General features: G+C 34.9%; 1 protein-coding gene and 1 long non-coding RNA gene across 2 annotated transcripts in view; both read right to left on the reverse strand.

Moving 5' to 3' along the window:
• LOC147567712 (uncharacterized) overlaps window positions 1-6,358 on the reverse strand; it is a 29,677-nt gene extending 23,319 nt beyond the window's left edge. Inside the window, exons 1-3 of the long non-coding RNA XR_015230832.1 lie at window positions 6,243-6,358; window positions 607-673; window positions 104-220 (exon numbers count right to left, since the gene is read on the reverse strand). This is a non-coding gene — a long non-coding RNA (uncharacterized LOC147567712). The remainder of the gene's footprint in view (window positions 1-103; window positions 221-606; window positions 674-6,242) is intronic.
• Window positions 6,359-13,295: 6,937 nt separating this feature from the next.
• On the reverse strand, window positions 13,296-15,162 carry LOC147567713 (succinate dehydrogenase subunit 7A, mitochondrial-like). Its single transcript, XM_086657675.1, has 4 exons — window positions 15,106-15,162; window positions 14,940-15,008; window positions 13,918-14,020; window positions 13,296-13,378 (listed from the first exon to the last, which is right to left on the reverse strand). The coding sequence occupies exons 1-4, from the start codon at window positions 15,160-15,162 to the stop codon at window positions 13,296-13,298; spliced, it is 312 nt and encodes a 103-aa protein (XP_086513801.1).
• Window positions 15,163-23,038: the final 7,876 nt, after the last annotated feature.

Genomic DNA, 23,038 nt, shown 5'->3' on the forward strand with positions numbered 1-23,038 from the left:
ATTTTTTTACCGAACTGCAGCAAATAAATCATTTTTAAATCCAGAAAAAAAAAACTCATCAGCCACCAGCAGCATTTCACTACAAATGATTTTCCTTGTCTACCTTGAAGGGTGTAGTTCTTGTTTGTGTAGAACATAGATGGACTAATATAAAATGCAGGTTCATTGCGCACCAGCAGCCGTCGGAGCGGGGGGGAGAGGCGTATCATAAGCATTCTACCTGTTTCACCAGTGACTGATCAAACCCTCAAACATGGTAAGAGGGACTAGTCCATCTTTAACTCCTTAACCAAAAGTCTATCTTTTACTCCTAAGTTGACAAAACAGATAAACAAGTCTTAGGGAATAATTTTTATACAGGACAGAATCAATTGTCTGTAAAAAAACCGCACCCAAGAAAGCTAACTTCCAGGTAGCAAATGTCCTTCTGAAAAGTTTTTATTTGTTCTGCTAGACTGTCTAAGATTGCAAGCTTAAATTCCTTACTGATTTTGGAAGTGTTGTTCCTCTTATATTAGATGTTTCCATTGAATGGAGTAATAGAATTAGAAGTGTACTTCCAGAATTCAAAACAAGGTATCATAGAAAAGTATTTTAGTTACTTACATTATCGTTTTTGTTAGAGTGCACCCATTCGTCCATTCATTTCAAACACATGATAGTAGGCTTCCAGCTTCAATACATGAAAGATGAATCAGTCAATTAACTCTGATGGAAAATACCATATTTATTCTACAATGAGAATGTCAGAAATGCGTTCGCCATAACATTAAACAGATGGTTTATTTCACCGTTGTCAAAGAGCTCTAGTCACTGGCAGATAGGCAGTGGAAGGCAGGAGCCAACATATTGCACTTTCTCTTTTCAACTACAACATGAACAATGAGTTTCAATATACATAGTTGTTCATGTTCAATCTCAGCTTCACTGAGTAAGAAAAAGTGGGATTTCGAGGATAGATCGGACAGGATTTGCAGATCCATCTCTCTTAAACTCTTTGGACAATAATTATGCGCTTTGATAGTGGGGTTCATGTCAAATTAAAGAGACACAATGCTGTAAACAAATTCCAATGTTTTATTGAGTCTCATTTGTCGCATGCGACAAATTCCAACACAGTAATCAAGTCAATTGTTCCAAAGGATGACATGTACCAATAATGATGGCTTTCTTTAAACAAAAAAATTCCAGCAGGGAGAAGGGATGTGATTTGTTTCCCTCCAAAAGAGTTTCCAGCGTCGCATAATTGAGTCTCAACAGCTAACAAATTTCAACACAATTGTTCCAAACTATGAGATAATAATATGATAATGCCTTCTCTTCATTCAAAAAAAAAAATGCCACGAGGGGACATTTGTTCCCCTCCAAATGAGTTTCAAACAGCTCAATGACACATAATTAAGTCTCATTTCTGCATATTAACCATTTTAAACAAAACGAATACCTTCTCTTTAAGCAAAAAAAAAAAAAATTTAGCGAGCCGGGGACGGGGGATATTGTTTCCCTCCAAACGAGTTTCCAACAGCTTAACGGGACATGATTGAGTCTCATTTGTCACATGCTAACAAATTTCAACACATCATTTGTCACATGCTACAAATTTCAGCACATCATTTGTCGCATGCTGCCAAATTTCAACACATCGTTTATCTCATACTAACAAATTTCAACACATCATTTGTCGCATACTAACAAATTTCAACACATCAGTTAAATAAATTGTTCCAAACTATGAGATACACCAACAATAACACTTTCTCTCCAAATAAACGAAATTCGCAAATTGATGCAAAGGGTGCACTAGCTAGTACCCATGTAATTCAACCAGTTTGGTACTAAATATAAGAAATTCTCAATCCAACAAAAGTGACTTGTAATTCAATCAGTAAGCCCGTCACCCTTTCACTTCATTCAGTTATATACATTTCAAAAGATAAACATCACCCTAGATTTTTCTTTAGGTTACACTTGGTTCTCCAACAGCCATATACAAAAATGCATACTTAAACTCCAAACTCAAAAGGCTTAAAGACTCAAAATCAGAAAATGAATACTAATATCAAGATTTAACAAGCAACCAAAAAATCCACATAAACCATCATATTTTGGCTTCCTAGAGCGTCACATTAATAACTGTTTTGAGAAAAGTGACCAGTAAACACAATTGCTTGAAACAAATTGATTGCCTTTATGTAAGTAAACCAATGCCAACTTATTTTCGAAAACAAAAACAGAAAAGATGAAATAAAATAAATAAAAGATAAAAAAAATACACAAACAAAATCTCCATACATCATAAGTATATCCATAAACTCAAGCCAACTGCCAGCCAGTGTGTCTATTCAAATGCATACCAACCTTAATCTCAAATAGGACCCACATCTTTGGAGTCATACCATTATGTATGGAGATACTTCTGTAACAAGACTAAACAACAATAAAAGAAAGAAAACAAAAATAAATGAAAGAAAACAAATCTAAATGAAAGAAAACAAAAATAGCATCTCCATACATAATATGTACATACAGTACATTCATAAACTTAAGCCCACTGCCAGCCAACGTTTGTAATCAATGGATACCAACCTTTATCTCAAATAGGACCCACATATCTTGGTACCGTACCATTATGTATGGAGATATTTATGATTATGAAGCTTACAAAATAGTAAATACTGTTACTAAAAAATAAAATAACTATATATCGATAAAAATAAGTCTTTGCACACATTAGTAGCTACCAAGATACAAATACTGCTTACTCAACCTCGATAGAGTCCATTGCCAACTTAGTCTCGCATAACCCACACTTTTGTTAATGTTCTCACATTACCCCACATTACCCCACATTACTTGGTAACTTACTACGACGTGTGCAATGACTTGTTAAATTAGAAAGCTTCACCAAAAAAACAATATCGTCCAAACCATCTTTGGTGTTATACCATTATGTATGGAGATACTTCTGTAATAAGACTAGCAAAATAAAAAGAAAGGAAAAAAAATAAGTGAAAGAAAACAAAAATAGCATCTCCATACATAATGTGTACATACAGTACATTCATAAACTTAAGCCCACTGCCAGCCAACGTTTGTAATCAATGGATACCAACCTTTATCTCAAATAGGACCCACATCTCTTGGTACCGTACCATTATGTATGGAGATATTTATGATTATGAAGCTTCCAAAACAGTAAATACTGTTACTAAAAAATAAAATAACTATATATCGAAAAAAAGAAGTCTTTGCACACATTAGTAGACACCAAGATACAAATACTGCCTACTGCAACCTCGATAGAGTCCATTGCCAACTTAGTCTCGCATAACCCACACTTTTGTTAATGTTCTCACATTACCCCACACTACTTGGTAACTTACTGCGATGTGTGCAATGACTTGTAAAATTAGAAAGCTTCACCAAAAAAATAATATCGTCCAAACCATCTTTGGTGTCATACCATTATGTATGGAGATACTTCTGTAATAAGACTAAGCAAAATAAAAAGAAAGGAAAAAAAATAAATGAAAGAAAACAAAAATAGCATCTCCATACATAATATGTACATACAGTACATTCATAAACTTAAGCCCACTGCCAGCCAACGTTTGTAATCAATGGATACCAATCTTTTATCTCAAATAGACCCACATCTCTTGGTACCGTACCATTATGTATGGAGATATTTATGATTATGAAGCTTACAAAATAGTAAATACTGTTACTAAAAAATAAAATAACTATACATCGAAAAAAAGAAATCTTTGCACACATTAGTAGCCACCAAGATACAAATACTGCCTACTGCAACCTCGATAGAGTCCATTGCCAACTTAGTCTCGCATAACCCACACTTTAGTTAATGTTCTCACATTACCCCACATTACTTGGTAACTTACTGCGATGTGTGCAATGACTTGTTAAATTAGAAAGCTTCACCAAAAAAATAATATCGTCCAAACCATCTTTGGTGCCATACCATTATGTACGGAGATACTTCTGTAATAAGACTAAGCAAAATAAAAAAGAAAGGAAAAAAAATAAATGAAAGAAAACAAAAATAGCATCTCCATACATAATATGTACATACAGTACATTCATAAACTTAAGCCCACTGCCAGCCAACGTTTGTAATCAATGGATACCAACCTTTTATCTCAAATAGACCCACATCTCTTGGTACCGTACCATTATGTATGGAGATACTTATGATTGTGAAGTTTACGAAATAGTAAATACTATTAGTAAAATATAAAATAACTATATACCGGAAAAAAAAAAGTCTTTGCACACATTAGTAGCCACCAAGATACAAATACTGCCTACAGCAACCTCGATAGAGACCATTGCCAACCTTAGTCTCGCATAACCCACATCGCAAATGATATTCTCGATAGAAACCCACGCTTTTGTTGTTGTTCTCACATTACCCCACATTACTTGGTAACTTACTGCAATGTGTGCAATGACTTGTTAAATTAGAAAGATTCACCAAAAAAATAATATCATCCAAACCATAGTTTTAAAATCTTGAAGTTTTAGATTTGAGTAATAAGACTAAACAAAAATAGGAAAATCAATTTTAAAGAAAAGTAGAATCCCCATACATCATATGTATAATCACAAACTTAAACCAACAGCCAGCAAATGTTCGTAGTTAAACTGACACCAACATTATCTCGAATAGGACCCAGATCTCTTGGTGTCCTACCATGATGTATGGAGATACCTATGAAGCTTACGAGACAAAAGCCATTGCACACGAGTAATAACCAAGATACAAGTACAAAAATATTGCCTAATGCAACCTGAACAGAGTCCATTGCCAACTTTAATCTCGCATTCCCCACATTATAAGTGACTTGTTGTAATGGCAAACCAACTTATTTAGATAAGATTTCAACATATATCGAAGTCGAACCACCAATCTTTACATATCTCAAGATGATATTCTCGGACGAAACCCATTATTGTTAGTGATCTCACATTACCCCAAATTACTTGGTAACTTACTTTGATGCGTATGCAATGACTAAACAAAAATAGGAAAATCAATAAATAAAAAAAAAAAAAATCTCCATACATCGTATGTATAATAATAAACTTAAACCAACCGCCAGCCAATGTTTGTAGTGAAATTGATACCAACGTTATCTCGAATAGGACCCAGATCTCTTGGTGTCATACTATGATGTATGGAGATACCTATCAAACTTTTAAAAAAAAAGTAAATATTGAGTCTTTACATACATCAGTAACCACCAAAATACAAGTTTCTCCTAAGGCAATTAAGATATAGTCCATTTCCAGCTTAATCTCGCATGAACCGACATTTCTAGGTAGCTTGTTTCAGTTTGTATACCAACTAACTTATCAAAAAATAGATGGCAGCATCTGTCTAACCGTCAACTTAAACTTACACCAATGATATTCTAGGATGAAACTGATGTATACTGGTGGTATACTGGGGTGCAAGAAGAGACTGAAACACCTATTTTTGTCACATCAAAACTGTACCGTGAAAGTAAAATAAGAAACTAACTTGTTGTACAAACTTTTGTATAGAATCCTTGAATGATAGAGTATTCCCAACTGCTGTTAAAAATAGAGACTACACGATCTTAATCTTAATATTGATAAAGTTTCATAATTATTGGCGGCAGAGAAAGCAAAGAAAGAAAAAATATTCTCATATTCAACCCTAGCCACCAAACCCGTTATACTTACAGCTTAGAACAACGAGATCAGATTAATGAAGAGATGCATAGACCAGATGAGTTCTACTTCCTCATATATATTTTCAAGCTTCAATTAATGAAGTGGACTAGAATGAATGGCAACAAGAATTACCAGCAATATCCAGCGACAAAGAACCAACAGTCATACATACCTATAGCGAGTCAACTCAATGAGATTTCAAGGTTTCCCTCCTGTTTAGACTAATTGATGGATGAAAGAAGCCAGAAAAGATACATTTTCTTGATGTGAAGAAAAAGATCCATTAAAATTTTTCTGATCAAACCACAAGGAAACTAGGGTTTTATAATATCAAGATTTAGCGATCCTTTTGTTGCAATACCTAAAGAGGGAGAAAGCGAGAAATTTCATGAAAAGAATAGCTAGATATGGTTTCTTTTTAGGGTTTTCAAAAATAAATATCGAGAACAAGCATAAACATTCATCAATTAGGGGTTCAACAGAGCGATAAATGCAGAATTTATTAGGGTTACGAATCATACCCTTCTCTTATCAACAAATCAAGATTGCAGCTCTTGGTGTCTCTATTATCCATCGTCCGTCGCTCTTATCTCGTCGCCCGTTCCCTAGTCTCGAGTGTTACCACCGTGAGGGTAAAATCTATTGCCTCTTGTTTTATAGTTTGTTCTTCCCCATTTGGTCAAATTAGAGTTATGAGAAATTGATTCGAAGTGAAACCCCGATATGTTGGGGTAAATTTGAACAGGATAAATAAAAAATCCTTTATCTGAATCATTAAAGATTAACAAGGATATGGGTTATGTTACAAGGACGAAGTCTTCAGTAATGAGTAGTGGAGAAGGATTAATTTCTTCTCAAGAAGAAAAAAGTGCTTAGGGTTTAGTTTCAACAAAAAAAAATGCTTAGGGTTTGGGGAAGAAAAGAAGAGGAGAACTTAAATTATAAAATTTAGTTTTTAGAGGACATGAATGAAACAAATTAAAGTAACGTCTCCATCCCTAAAAATAAATGTCACGTAATATTCCTCACGGTCCGTGGGTATATAGACCCAAAATAATGTTCAAAAAAGGTTTAAGGTCCAATCTTGTCAAAAAATGGATTTTTAGTCCTTTTGCTCTTGGGTCTAAAAACCCATACTATCTATAAAGCAATCCCATTCGTGTCCCAAACTATTTTCACGGGATTTTAAATTGTGTGGTCGGACCGAAAATTCTAACAACTTAATTAACCGTGAATTTGGGATAAATTATAAGAAACAAAATCGAAACTTTCCCAAAACGAAACGTTTCCAAAAATCCTAACCTAAATCTTCGAAACGCCATTACCAGAAACTAATCAAACGCTGAAAAGAAGGAAATCAAATTTGGGAGTGATTTGGAGAATTTATTAGCAAAAAACGGATAGAAACAAATCATAATTTCTCTCTCCTCTAAACAGATTTGTAAATTAAATTTATTTTCTCTCTCTAAACTTTCAGATTTGGAAAGAGTATATTTTCTGAGATCAATTTAGCGTGATTTGGGGGTTAATATACAAAACGTATATATCACTTTCTCTCACTTAATTTTCAGATTTGGAAATAGTATATTTTTCTGGGAACATTACAACAACATTTGTTTTTGTTTTTACTAATACATAAATACACATCGAATACAAATTATGAAACAAATACGTAAATTATTTGTTATTTATGACGAGGAAACCAACATTTGTCATGTATACAACGTAATTTATCAACTGTACGTGTGTCATGTTCAATAAATTACACATATTTTCTTTTACATTACACGTCGTTTACGTTCTGTTACAAAAAAATCGTTTACACTATATTGTCGTAGAGCATATGTAGTCTTGAGCAGGACAAACAACATTTACACTATATTGTCGAAGAGCATATCCAAATGCTTTTGCACCACCAAGAAACAAATGACCAACTTCAGTAGGAAATTCCATAAGTAACAGCAAAACTACAAAAAGAAAACATATACATTTGTCAACAAAACATATAATTTACTAGAAACGACATGTATAATGGAATAAATTATGCATACTGTTTGTTAAACTTCATAATGTGTTAGGAGAGAAACATAACTTTAGTTTGAATCCTAAGGTCACTGTTATGTGAAAAAATATGTATAATGTGCAATCAATTACATATAATTTTTGGAACATTTATTGTACTATAAACAATTGTTTTGGGGAAAAAGTACGTGTAATGTTGAATAAATTATATATAATTTATGCAGATTTATAAGATGTTTTTTATATTATTTATAAAATATGTATAATTTGTAACAAAATACATATATTTTACATTCTGTTATAAAAACATCGTACAAAAGATGTTTGCGTTATGTATGTGTTATGTTCAGTAAACATTATGTAATGTCGTGTAAATTATATATCGTTTACATTCTGTTACAACCAAATCGTACTAGATCTTCTCTGGATAAAAAATGTTATGTAATTTATTGTAAACGATCCGTAATTTATTTTAAATTATATATCGTTTGCATTCAGTTATAACAAATCGTTTGATATCTTCACTGCATCAAAAATTGTACGGAAACCTTGATGAAGATTTGAAAAAAAGATCTAAAAATCAAAATCTGTAACCTAAAACTACTAAAAAGTAACAAAATACATAGAGACAAACACTTTTTAATCGAATAAAATGAATTTGTAAAGACGGATTTAACATTAACATCATAAAATCGGTTATGAATTTTAGAGAGAGAAAATACTAAATAATGATAAAGATTTGATTAGATGATACAGAGAGAAATTTGATTATAATGAAATTCATGAACAAAGTTAAAGATGAAGATGAAAAACATTAAACAGAAAAGAAGAAACTAAAACCTTTAACATTACCTGAAAAGCAATATTAAATCTGATTCAGAATCTGTTTCAATGGAATGAAAAATGACTTTTGTAATGTGTTTTACCTGATAAACGATGAAGAAGATGATTTCAGTTGGTCTAATGAAGAAGAAACAAGATTTCTGAGATTAATGGATGATTATCAAACAGTTACTTTGTTTAGAGAGAGAGAGAAAATAAGCAAGTTTCGGTTACTAAAGATAATGAAGATCACGGTTACTTTGTTTAGAAACGTAATTGGAGAGAGAAAGGTGAGAGATAAAAATGGAAAAAGATATTTTGGATTTTAGAATGTATATCAGATTTTATATATAAAGAAGGTTAGTATAGGTATTATAAATTAATATGTATTATAGAGATTTGCGTTTTCTCTCTAGATGACACCAAATGGACTAGATATCCATTTGTATTATTTTTTTGGTTTTGAAACCCTTTATAGGATTAGAGAGGACTAAATGTCTTATTAGGGCCCATTTTTTGGGCTATAAACCCAAAAATTCTATTCCTTAATTCCTTTTACACAAAAGTTCATGAATTGTCCATATACTAGGGTATATCCCGTGCCCTAGGGTATATCCCGTACCCTAGGACACGGGCACTTGTATTACGAAATTTATTGGTATATTTTATTAAGAGAGAGAGATTTTTATTAGTTATTATTTTTTGTTTCTTTTCTCTTAAATTAGTTATTATTTTATTGAGAGAGAGAGAGATTTTAATTTCTTTTTTTAACCCTTGAAATTTATTTTGTTTCTTTTTTTCTTAAATTAGTTATTTTATTTCTAAGAAGGAAAGGATTATTGTTTTTTAAATAGGTAACTTCATTTCTACGAATGACTATATTTTAAATTTTGAGAAGGGCTTCTAGACAATATGCTTTATTAAAAAAGGATGTTTGTCCCCGTCATCGTTTTCCCTTCTGTTTTATTATATAGATTTCATAAAAAAAAATGAATGATTGTCCATATATTTCATCAAAAAAGAATGATTGTCCATATAATATCTCTAAATTTATTATTTGTCCATGTAAGATATTTGGTTGTTATTGGTCACCTATATAATAAAAACTAAAGTGTAGGGTAGAAGATAATATAAATTAAAGGAGGTGTCGTTAGACAGTGTGTGCCTTTAGAATAGTTGAGGTGCCTTACATTGCTCTGGGTAGGTTTATAGGCGTCGCTCATAATTGTTGTGGGCACCCTCCCATAGCCAACTTCTGCAAATGCCTAATGCCCTAGGTCAGTTAGGTGTACCAGGGGGCCCACTTTAAGTGGTTTGTTTTTTTTTCTCAAAACAGAACCACATGTAACTAAATAAGAGTATAACTACAAGTCAGACTAAGAAAGGGGGGCTATTACAGACCAAATTTAGTTACTATCATGGACACGAGTCCATTTTGAAAGTTTGTCTGCACGAGCATTGTTATTGCGGTGAATGTGTGAGAAGGTAATAGAAATTTCATAATGAGATTTCTGATTTTCGAGATGTGAGCTTTTATTGTATCGTCATTTTGGAATTGCGCATATGACTGATGGGGCTTTGATTATTACTTTCTAAGTAGAGAAATTTGATGTTCTTTTCCAACGCTCATAAGATTCCATATAATATTGTTTTGCATTCACTTTCTTCTGCACTTAGCCCAGGGAGTTGTTGTTTTGTATTATAGACCAAGTTCTATTACTATTGAAATTTGATGTTCTTTTCCAACGCTCATAAGATTCCACATAATATTGTTTTGCATTCACTTTCTTCTGCACTTAGCCCAGAGAGTTGTTGTTTTGTATTATAGACCAAGTTCTATTACTATTATGGACAGGAGCCCATTTTGAAAGTTTGTCTGTTATTGCGGCGAATGTGTGAGAAGGTCATAGAAATTTCATAATGAGATTTCTGATTTTCAAGATGTGAGCTTTTGATTGCCATTGTATCGTCTTTTCGGAATTGTGATATGACTGATGGCGCTTTGATTATCACTTTCTAAGTGGAGAAATTGGATGTTCTTTTCCAACGCCCATAAGATTCCACATAATATTGTTTTGCATTCACTTTTTTCTGCACCTCTAGCTCGGAGAGTTGTTGTTTTGTATTACAGACCAAGTTCTATTACTATTATGGATACGAGCCCATTTTGAAAGCTTGTCTGCACGAGCATGGTTATTGCGGCGAATGTGTGAGAAGGTAATAGAAATTTCATAATGAGATTTCTGATTTTCGAGATGTGAGCTTTTGATTGCCATTGTATCGTCTTTTTGAATTTGCACATATGACTGATGGGGCTTTGGTTATCACTTTCTAAGCGGAGAAATTTGATTTTCTTTTCCAAGGCCCATAAATTTCCACATAATATTGTTTTGCATTCACTTTCTTCTGCATTTCTAGCCCGGAGAATTCTTGTGTTTTGTAGCCATGAAACGCGCTTGAAAATTATAGATAATATGTGCTTTCCTTTGCTAAAGAATTTGTTTGGATATTAGTGACTTTGAAGGATGGAATGCCAATGCCAGAATTTGATTAATAACCTGCATAGGAGAGTTAAACTTTTTTTGAAAATGATACATCTAACTTTCCAGATGAACCAAATTATAGTGGCGTAAAGGCTAGCTCAACTCAAATTGTTATTATTTTGGATTTAATTCCAACAGTTTATCTAATCTTTAATAAAAATAATATAGTTGTACGTATGTTAAAGTAAAACCATATCAATCTCGCAAATGTGCAGTGTAAATGTGCATGATCAATCGAATATGTCTTATAAATAGAGATGGATCTATGTAATTGAACTTGATTTGCAAGTTTTCACTTGAAAATTTCTGTAAGAGATGAATTTTAACATGGTATTAGTCTTGCTAAATGATCGTCTTTCGTATTCGTCTTCTTCCCTTTCATCTCCTCTATCTCTCTCTCTAGTAACCAAAAGCTCTGTTAAAGGCGTTTTCTCCTTCATGATCTTCCTCAAACCTGGTTTGATCTCTAATATCACTTACTATATATTAGAAAAACTTGATAGAGCAAATTACTTGAACTGGAAAAGATCAATTCGAATCGATCTTCAGTAGTTATCATATGCTAGGTTATTTGGATGAAACCATTAAACCTCCACCAGAAACTGTGGTTGTTGAAGATAAAGAAGTATCAAATACAAAGTTAATCTAAAAGCTAATAGTTTCATTAAATCATACTTAAAATGGAACTTTTAAGAAAGAACATATAATTAAATCTAAAAAAAACGTATTAGAACAAATTAAAGATAAATCAGTGTCATTGTTCGAGACGAAAGAAACCCAAAAAAAACATAAAAATGAAGTATTTTGTCCAAATCGGGCCATACTTACTGCTTCCGTCCAATTAGTTAAAGTTAGAATCACATCTTTTTAGACTAATACCAGAGGTGATAAATTTCCGGTTTGCTCCTGTTTGGAAACATGGGGATTTCGCCACCAAAGGAGGTGACCCCCTTGAGAACACATAGCCTTTGAGCGCCTAAGCGTTGCTTTCAACAATATAGTGTGCAAGCCTTTAAAAGGACTGCTAGTTCAGTGCTTTGGGTAGGTTGCAAGCCTTTAAAAAGGACTGCTAGTTCAGTACTTCAGGTAGGTGAATTCAACTGGGGTGGTTGAGCAAGTGGGATAGTTGGCGAGGGGCGCAGGCCCATAAAATCAGTTGCTGGCTTGAGCGCATGGTGGTGCAGGCAGATGATTCACTATTGGAGAGGGTAAGCGGGCAAAGGTGCAGACCTATCGAAGATGTGTGCTGTCTTGGTGGCCCGGGGAGATGAATGCACCTCGAGAAATGTAGAGGATACGAAACAACTTGTGTACTCCAAACTAGACATCAGTCGGAAATTTAAGATTACAATAAGAACATTATTTATTCTAATACCAATTTTTGGATATCATTTAGATTAAACACAACAATGAAACTAATCAAAATGGAACCAAAAACGTTTGTTCTTTGATAAAGTAAAAGCAGTACATGTCTCTAACTGATCTTTATTTCTTGACGTTTTCAGATATATTCACCATTCTCATTCGAAGGTCTTCTATATCCAAATATCACAGGGCCGTGGATGGGGGAGTGCGGGCCGTGCGCCCGCACAGGGCCCCCCACCACAAGGGCCCACCATTTTTAGTTTCTTTGGTTTTAGAGTTTAACAAATTAAGTACCGACTAAATCACAACTTAAACAGCGAAGTGGCACTAGCTCAACTGGTTAGATCCTTTATTCACGGACAGGAGGTCACGGGTTCGAGACCCCCTGTGTTGGCATTCTAGCATTGTTTTTTTAGAGAGAGCAATGCTTATTCTTTTTTTTTTGTTGATAGCTAATTATGCCATATTAAGTTTTATAGTTAATTTTAATTCTTATAGTATTTACACATTAAATAATTTTTATATCAACATCATAATTTGAGTTTATATTGATCAATGATTAAATCATTTCAAAATGAAAAGAAAAAATATGTAAAAAGTCTCTTTACACTTTCATATTTTTCATACAAAGGGGCCCTGCTCGGAATTTGGCACTGGGCCCATAAATTCCCAGCCACGGCCTGAAATATCATATGCTTCTTCCACTTATTCAAATGCTCGAAACATAGGAACCTTGGGAGAGAAATCTTAAAGAAGCTAATGTTGCAAACAAAAAGGAAGAAGAAATATGAACATGCTTACAAAATACACACATGGACATGGTTATGCTCCCTCGCTATTAGTTTGTGCCTGCTTACGAGCTTCTTCACGCATTGTCGCTCTTACATATATCTCGTAGCAACAACCTGAACAATCACCCAATGTCGTCAAAACAACATCCAAAAAGAAATTACGTAATTAATTAATTCTTTGTGATCTTATATGAGGGTGTCTTATCTCTAAGCAGTTGGTGTCGGGATCAGCTCAAGATCGAGTACAAACCCAGTTACAATCACAATAACTTCCAACCGAGTAAACTTGGAAGTGGTTTTCACTTCCATATATATATGCCAGAAACTTACTGATATTATTTAAGTATATGCTAAAAACTTTACTCTAATAATTCAAATCGAACTCCAACTTTACTCTAAAAAGTTTCGTGCATGATAACAAACTTGGGGGGTTCGGCATGGGATCGTTCAGTCTACCCCCAAAGCGACCAATCCACTAATTATTCGATCGGTCGATCCCCATTACTTAGTATATTATAATTAAGATTAAGGTTGTTCTTTAACTTTTTCATTAATGTATCACATTGTGATATAGATAATATTATCATCCAAGAGAAATTAAAAAAGAAAAGTAGAAACCGAATTAAAAAGATTGTAGTAGGTTATTAGCGTACCTGCAACAACTACAATTGTAAGAACATCTCCGAATCTTTTGAGGCGAAAGACACTTTTCTTATACGACTTGAATCGCTTTAGAGCTGGGTCTTCTTCCAATAGCTGTATGATAAAATAAATTTCTAGATTTGTGTAACATAAATATGGTCAGTGAGAAAAATTCAAAGGTTAAATGTACTCAATTTGTAAAAGCCAGAACAAGATAGAACGGAATAAAAAAAAAATTAAGTGATTGATAATTCACATAAGAAGGCTTTAAAGAAATTAAGCGAATTAGACAATAAATATTATGATTCAGGATAACACTTCAACCCTTCACACAGGAAGAAAATTAAAGCACTGTCAAATCGCCAATAACGAAAAGCAATACCGTAGCAAGAAAAAAAGAAATATGAACTCCAATAGCAGGATAGAGATTTAGCTCTTGAAACCATTGATTAACCTTGCAGGAATATCTTCACTTAGCCCAGTAATATGAGTTAATCATCTAATGAAAACTGCCCATTCACGATATACTATGAAATATTAAGATCAAGCGGACATAATCTAGGGGAAAGTCGCATAGACTAATAGTGTTTACTTAAAACCGTTAGCCACTTCACCCATTGATTTGAACAAATATTGTTTCTATTCTAAACAATCAATCTTTTTATTACTTTCTCTCAGTGCAGCGGAATATGCAAACATCTGCTTCTGCAAATAAATCCTTCATAATGTGTGATTTTCGAGAGTCAACAACAAAAATACGAGTCGAGAATCTGTGTGTAATTTTAGCTGATTAATACTGTCACTAGAGTAAAAGAAAGTCTAATAATGCAAGTAACATATTTATTCCCAATTAGTGTTAGCCAACAAGTAGCTTCATATGATTATTGCTAATAATCATTTTCTCTCAGATATATACGACAATATGTAAGCATATTTGTGCTAAGAGATATCAGAAAAGACTAAAAAAAAAGACAGATACAATTAGCTACTGAAGTGAAACCCTGGAATAGAGGAAAAGTTTAGAAGTACTAACAGCTTTCTCCCGAGGACCTAGTTCGATGTGAAATTTACGTCGAAACTGAAGAGATGGATCCTCAATCTTCTGCTTTAGAAATGAGAAATTAGAAAAATAACATAATCAATAGATGATCAATAACTACGAAAGAAGACAGAGAGAGATAAAAGAAAGAGATATTAACCTGGGTGGAAGAACGAAGTCCAGAAAACATTGTTGTTTTGTGGAGTAAAAACGCCATTGATGAACAAAAGGTGATTCAGAATTTCGGATAGGAGAAATGTTCAGGAAGAAGGGAGAAGTCGACGACTTCATCACTTCTTACAACACCCTACAAATATGATGAAAGTTTTAAGACGCCCTTAACTTATGCGAAAGGAGCCCATTTCAAGACAAATTTTGTAGCGGTTCGATTGGAGAATGCGCCTTTAGCAACCTAGCGACACCCTTCAGTTATTAGGACCCATCAGTAGGGTAAGAATTGTGGCCTGCGACTTGGAAGCCGTGAAGGAGATGTCCTTCGACCAAAGATGTAATGCGAGCAATTTGTCGGATATGACAATTGATGAAGAAGATCATCAAGTCCGACGATTTAGGGATCGTAATGTTTAGCTAGAAACCAACTACGAGCGTCAAATCACGGAGCGATTCGCGACTAACTTCGTCCGGATCCTACATAAGGTTACACCAAAGAGTGTCCACTTGATCGGAAAATATGACTAGAGGGATGAGACATAAAAATATGGGTTAGACTTATAAATATGTCCAAAAGGCCAAGCTAAAAGGCTAAGGCAAAGATAGTAAAAGTGTCGGAACATAAGGGTTTTGGGTCGGGCACTTAAAGGCCCATTAGTGGGCCGGGCATGTCATGGTCGGGCACACTGAAGGGGCCGCCCATACCCAGCCCATTAGGGCATAAGGGTGGTCGGCTAAGCAGAGTAAGGGAAAATAGAAACTAGTTTTTATTTTCTCAAAAATCCTAAACCTCCTTCTATTTTGGTCTTTTAGGAAACCTAATTAGGGTTGAACTCTAACTTTGGGATTCTATATAAGAGCCTCATTAGAAGATATTTAGGTGTGGAAAATTTTCAAAGAGATTTCTAACTCTACAACATCAAGTTGAGAAAGAAAGAGAGAATAGTTTCCAACTATCTATCTAGTCTAAAGAAGAAGGTGTTCTTCATCTAACCACCAGTTAAAGTTCTAGCTAAATTTTAGGTGGGATATCAAGATGATTACTCGGTGTCTCAAGTAAAGGAGCTACAATTGGAGCTTTTGGTCTTCTTATTCAACCGTATTAGTTCGTGGAATATTTAGCGATTAAGGTAATCTCTAAACTAACTTAGTTCATATTAAGCTTATGCATGAGATCCTGAGGATACTAGTGTTAGACATTAGATTTCTGAGATTCCCCTTAGAACCCTATGAGACACCATAACCTAATAGGGGCGTCAGAGCCTCTTGCACGTAGTAAATTTTGGCTAAAATTTTGGACTGTTTTATGATTGTTTAGATAGATAGGTGTGTATGTAAGTGTAATAGACATCAATTAGTTTAGTTTCGAATTAGATTTAAAAGTTATTCAAATTGATTTCAAAATTGATGATTGGAAAGAGTTTCAAAAGAGTTTGATTTTGATAAGTTTCGGTTTTGAAAAGAGTTTCAAAAGGTAGAGATTTTCTGATTTTAGAAGTTGTTGAAAATCAAAATTGTGTTTTTTTAGATGTTCTCTAAAAGTTATGGAACAACAGCTAAAAGTAGCAAAAAAAATTTATAAAAAAAAAGAAGGAAACTTGGAGTTTTTAGAAGTTTCCAGAAACTTGGAGGCAGCAGCTCTCGTCAAGGACGCGACCAGGAAGCTTCCAAGACGCGACCCAGCCCTTATGGGCCAGAGTGAGTCTGGCCCATGCCAAGGAGCACTTGGCTCGGGCTAGAGCATGTTGGCCCATGGCCGAGCCATGCTTGGGCCATTCCAATGCATATCCTTGGCCTAGGCCGAGACAAGCCCATGGATTTGGGCCGAGATGGTCTCATGCCTTCTTCATCAAGGCTTGACCCTGGCCATTCCGAGATAGGTCTCGGGATACGGGTTAAGATTTCTCGGGCCTTGACCCGAGTTGGAGTTTTTCTGTCGAAAATCCGATTTTTCTCTCAATTCCACCCAAATTTTACCGAAATTGTTTCGGGCCACCCGAATGCCCAAAATGGATTTTTCTTAAATTGATTTAAGATATCATTAATAGTCAAACCAAGTTTTTTCGAAATTGACTCGGGCCATCCAAGACCCAAACGGATTTTTTCTTTAACTTGATTTTGGAAATCATAAAAAAACCGAAACGCACCATTAGTCAAATTCTTCGAATATAGACTTAGGTCCATATGTGACATAGAGATGTCGACAAAAGTATCTCCCGGATAATCATGCATATATAATTGATAGTTTTGAATATTATATGAATGCATGTGATGTGAATTCGAACCTAGTATGGCCATAGAAAGTTGTTTTCTTTCTTTCTAGTTTTAAGCACTAGTGAGTGCACACTGTAATAATTTTAATTTCAAGTTTTATACGATCTTCGTATCGTTCGAGTATTGTAATTAGAGTTTAGGGTCTATGAGTAAAGGAGATGCCCTTCGAGCAAAGACGCAACGCGAGCAATTTGTCGGATGGGAAAATTGATGAAGAAGATCATCAAGTCTGGATGATTTAGGGATTGTAGTGTTTAGCTAGAAAGCAACTACGATCGTCGAATTACTAAGTAATTCGCAGCTAACTTCGACCAGATCCTACATCAGGTTACACAAAAGAATATCTATTTGATCGGATGATATGACCAAAGGGATGAGACATATAATCATGGAAGAGTCCCATAAAACATCTCTCATAATGTAGTACATCCAAAAGAGGGTACTTGCGCAGGGGCATAAAAGTGAAGTTTTAGGGCCTATTAAGGGTCAGGCAGATCTGCCCAAGAAGGGCTTCATATGGCCGCCCATGCTAGGGATACCAAGAAATGGAAACTAGTTTCTATTTTTGAGTATTTCTTTAATCTTATTCAAAAGGGACTTTTTAGAAACCTAATTAGGGTTGGACTCTAACTTATGGTTTTATATAATGTCTCTTAAGGAGTTGAATAAGGTGTGGAACTTTCTCAAGGAGCTTTCTTACTTTACAACATCAAATAGAGAAAGAAAGAGAGAAAATTCCCAACTATTTATCTAGTCACAAAGAAGGAGTTCTTCTAATCAAACCACCATTGGTGTTCTAGCTAGCAACAAGGTCGGGATCAAGTTGATCATCCAGGTGTCTTGAGTAGAGGAACAACCATTGGAGCTCTTGGTCTTCACATTCGATTGAAAAGGTTCGATGGAAATTTTAGCGATTAAGGTAATCTCTAACTCTTAGTTAATTATTAACTTATGCATGAAATCTTGGGAAATACTAGTATTAGACATTAGAGCGGAACTAATGTCTGCGATTCCGTTAGTAACACTAGGGGACACCCTCACCCTATAGTGGCGTCAGAGCTTCTCGCAAATAGCTAACTTTTGCTAAGTTTCAGACTAATCCATGATTGATTAGATAGATGGTTATGTCTAAAAGTGTTTTAGACTTCTATATGTTTAGTTTGAATGTGATTTAAAGTTATTCAAATTGATTTTCAAAGTTGATGATTGAAAAGACTTTCAAAAGATTCGATTTTGATTGATTTCGGTGTTGAAAAGTGTTTTCAAAAGAATTAATTTTCGTTGATTTTAGAAATCGTTTTGAAATAAAATTTTGGGTTTTTAGAAGTATCTAAATTGATGGCATAGCAGCTTTAGAAGTAACAAAAAAAAAGTGGAAGCTTGGTTTTTCACTTTTAGAAGTTTCTAAAAGTGTTGGTCGGGATGCATGCAAGACGCATCCCGGCCAGACGCGTCTCTCTGGGACGGCGTAGGGTGTCTCGGATTTGGTCCGAGAAATCCCAAATGGCTTGGCCTTGGGCCAGACGTGTCTGGGCCTAACGTTGGCGTCCTGGCCTAGGGCCAGAACGCGTCCTATGCCCAGGCTGAGACCAATATGCGTCTAGCCTATGCCAAAACGCGTCTGGTCTCGGCCAAACGGTGATAGGCCTGGCCTAAGCTCTCGGCCTTGGGCCGAACCGCACTTGAGTCGGACCTACGCACCACCTAGGCTTCTTTTGGCCCGTACCACTCTGTTAGGCCTTGACCTTAGGGTCTTTGACCTTGACCAAGAATTGTCCCGAGCCATTCTGAGTTTGACCTAGGTACATGGGCCGAAATTTGACGGGTCTTTACCCGCGTTTCGACGAAAAGTCTAATTTTTCTTTCGATTCCACCCAAATTTTATCGAAATTGTCTCGAGGCCACCCCAAGGCACGAAACAGGTTTTTCTTATAGATGAGTCTGTGTTGTCTCCCGAGTCTAAACCTTCTACTCATTTTATCATAATCTTTTGGATCAAACTAGATGTCTTACTAAAGATGAAGATGAAGAACTAGGCTAGTTGAAATGTCCAAAGAGAGTGATGACTCACTCGACTTAGGTGGAGTTCAAGATACTAATGAGATCATGATGAAAGAAAGTTTGTCTGAGTCTTTACCTAAGTCAGAATCTAAGGAACTTGAACCTAACTTGGAGGTAATTATACAACAAGCCAAAGAGGATATTTTAGAACCTCCTACTTTGGGTATTGATCTAGGTGAGTCAAATCTCTTAAATAATCATGCACTGTGTCCCTCTGAAGTTCAAGTAACCCCAATGCAATCACTTGTGAATTTTACCATTGTCTCTCAATCCATTTGTCATGTCTATCAGGATCCGTTTTATCCAATGTCTGTCAACTCTAGTTTATCGCTGAACTTAATAATTGTAACTTCGTCTAAGTTTGGGGTAACTCAGCCACATTAGAAGTCTCACTTAAATCGTCATATTTTTCGCGGACGTGAGACTGAACCTTCTTGGATACTTCATTTTTTTGGGTTGACCCTCAAATTTTTCGATTACTATTGTATGGGGAGTCATCAACCCGCAATCCAGTAGGTTTACAGTCATTTTCCTTCTTTCTTCCATCATCATCTGGTTGAAGACGATAAATTTAGCGCTTCTTGGGAGGCAACCCATGCATCTGCTATAGGACAGTGAAGTATGGTAATATCTTTCCTCTCATCTTTTTATTTTTTGGATAGTCTTCAGAAAATTGAGGAGAATGTTAGGTTTAAGTTTGGGGATAGGGAAGAACTTTTGCTAAGTCATTCATTTCAAAAATTCAAGGGGGTTCAAAATTTTTAAATTTTGAATTTTTAAATTTTGGACTGAAAATGTGAGTTTAATAGTTGTTTTTGACTTGTTAATAGTTATAGAGTCAAGTTGATCGTACTATCCGGGTTTTAAAAGTTTCTTCATGAATTTCGAGTCCTGAGGTCGTCCTTGTGCTAGCCATGTGAGTATTATGGAGGTGAAGGGTAGACGGTTCTGAGAGAACTAGATTAATCATTAGTGGAGACTTAACCCTTGTGAGATTTCTGAGCCTTTCTATTACCTTCGATCGTACTCTTCTGCGCTGACTCTAAGTAGAATGAAGAGCTACTCAACCTCGTAACTTTTAAATAGAGCCCATTTGATCCCGTGTGCTCAACTTCCATAGCCACTAGGAGTGACATCAGGATAGAGAATAAACCTTACTCTTTTAGTCCACGAAATCCGATAATAGTGTCAACTTTAAGAAGACGGATACTCCACCATCCGTTGATCATACCACTCCCGAGAATGAAGGCATGAAAAGTAAAGAAAGAACAATGTGAAAGCAAAGTTTGAAAGAAAGAAAAAAGTTGATTGTTGAGAATACTAGTATTTGTATTTGTGTGTTGTTTGAAGTTGTGTTTTGAAAAAAAATGAAAAAAAGAAAGTTTGTGTAAAAAGTTCATGTGAACTTTAGTTGCTTGTGTAAAATAAGTGTTCAAAGCAAAAAAGTTAAGTTTGGAAGTTGCTTAAAAGTTCTCTAACATTAAAGACGTCGACATTCTCGGGATCTCATCTTCAATCTCATCACTTGTATCCGTTGACCTTTAGGAAGCATTAGTAGAGGGTAGAATGGGGGAGAAGGGTAAGTGAGCTTCCCCATTCCATTTAGTGGTTATATTCCTTTTCGAAGATCATTCGTTCTAAAATGTTGTCCCCACCCCTTTTTATGTGTTGAGTCGAGGTTAGTGATCACACTCACACATACGAGCGAACCATTCTTGAGAGATTTCATCTTTAGAGCATATGCCTGTGAGGCCAAAGTCGAGGCGAAATGTATTAAGATAAGGGTCAAGGTTCTGTATGTTCGGAACTAAAGTGATTCTCATTGTGGCTAGTCACGTACACTTCGAGTCTAGGTTACTAGTGAAGAGATTTTTAACCCCTGTATTGTTGTTAACTTTGACTAATTTATATTAGCTTGCTAAAATTTCTAGGAAATAAAAATTTTTTGTCCATCTTAGTTGACTTTGAGTGTTTTTTAACCCTATTTTATTTTTGAATTTTAATTTTGTGGGTATATTATCAGGAAACCCTCACGTGACAACACTCGTGCACTATGGCAACCTAGGGGTTTAACGGCTTCTTGCACATGCTAAGTACAACCAGGATTCCTTTGAAAGTGAGTTAGATTTTTGTTTTGTTTTGCTGGGGGACTAGCAAAGTTTAAATTTGGGGATGTTTGATGGGTCATGAAAATGTCTCATCTGAGTCGTTTAAGTTAGGCGATTTAGTCCATTTCGAGTCTTTACTATAATAAAATGATTGCTTTGGTTGATTAGGTGTATTTTAAGGAGTTAAGAGCGAAAAACAGATAAAAGGGGCGAAAGGTACACAAACATTGGATCTGTTCGATCAGTTTGTTTCAGAGAAGTTCCATGATATATCTTTTATTTCCTGAGTTTGTTCTAATAGAAATCAATTTGTATTCTAGAGTTTCATTTAGATGTTATGATCTTTTACTTTCTTATTTTTCTATATTGTAAAACAGTAAAGATCTTATGCTATTAATGTTAAAAATTGTTTGATTATAAGTTAATTAGTGAGGAGTACTGAATCTTACTTTAAGAAAAATCTCTCATCTTTATTTTACACGATCATCATGTCAATTGATTTTAATTTGTAATGATATTAAAGATTAGTTCATGCTTTTGTTCTTAAAGACATAAAGTTACTTGGGTGAGAGAATGATAACAGTAAATTGTTCAATAATCTTAACCTAAAACTGGATCTTAGATTAGAGGCGTTAGTATTATCCTTGTTTAACCTTCACGACTGGCATTGTTGATTGAAGTTTCCCTTCATTCTAGACAATTGATTTTCCAATATTTTGGTGTTCGAGATTCCTACATGAAATTAAGTATACTGCTTTGTATACCAAATAGGGTTTAGTGTAGTGATTATTTTACTTATTTGTTATGTTTTTTTAGTCAATTTAGTTAAAAAATATAATTATAAATGAAATTAAGGTAATTAACAAATATTATGTTATTAAGTTATTTTTTATTTATTTTTTGTAAAACCCGAGCCCGTTCGGCCCGTGACCGTCGAAGCCTGATCGGGTTGGCGAGCACGGGCGGGCTACGGGCATCAGCAAAGGCCAAAGTGACCGGCCCGATCCGCCCGAGTCCGAAAAAAAAAAATCTGCGGATGCCTGAGCCCGACTGATTCCCTCCCCGTCCTAGGACTGCGCTATATCTGCGTGAGGCCCTTAGAGCAAGTCCACCCAGGGGTTGTCCCATGCCCTAAAACCACTTTTTCACCCAAATTTTACAGCCTCAGCTCAGCCCCTAAAATTGAGCTCCAACCTCAGCCTCTCTTAGGGCCCTAAATAAGTGCATGTTGGAAACGCGTGTGTGGGTGTTTTGTGGGTGTGCGAAGAACTTTAGTAATTTTGTGTATGCACGAAACACTTGTTTGAACTATTTTCGAAATAGTTTTTTTTTTCTAAGGTTGAAAAAATTATTCGAGAACCGACACGTTAGATTTTAAAAAAAATGTGTGAGTTTTTGTTAGATTTAAAAAAAAAAAATTAATGTGTGAGATTTTGTTAAATTTTAAAAAAATTGAAGTAACTAGTTTTGTTTTATTTT

The sequence above is a fragment of the Eschscholzia californica genome, unplaced genomic scaffold, assembly GCF_041429995.1.
Source record: "Eschscholzia californica isolate CP2 unplaced genomic scaffold, dmEscCali1.0.p SCAF_1, whole genome shotgun sequence".
Lineage (NCBI taxonomy): Eukaryota > Viridiplantae > Streptophyta > Magnoliopsida > Ranunculales > Papaveraceae > Eschscholzia > Eschscholzia californica.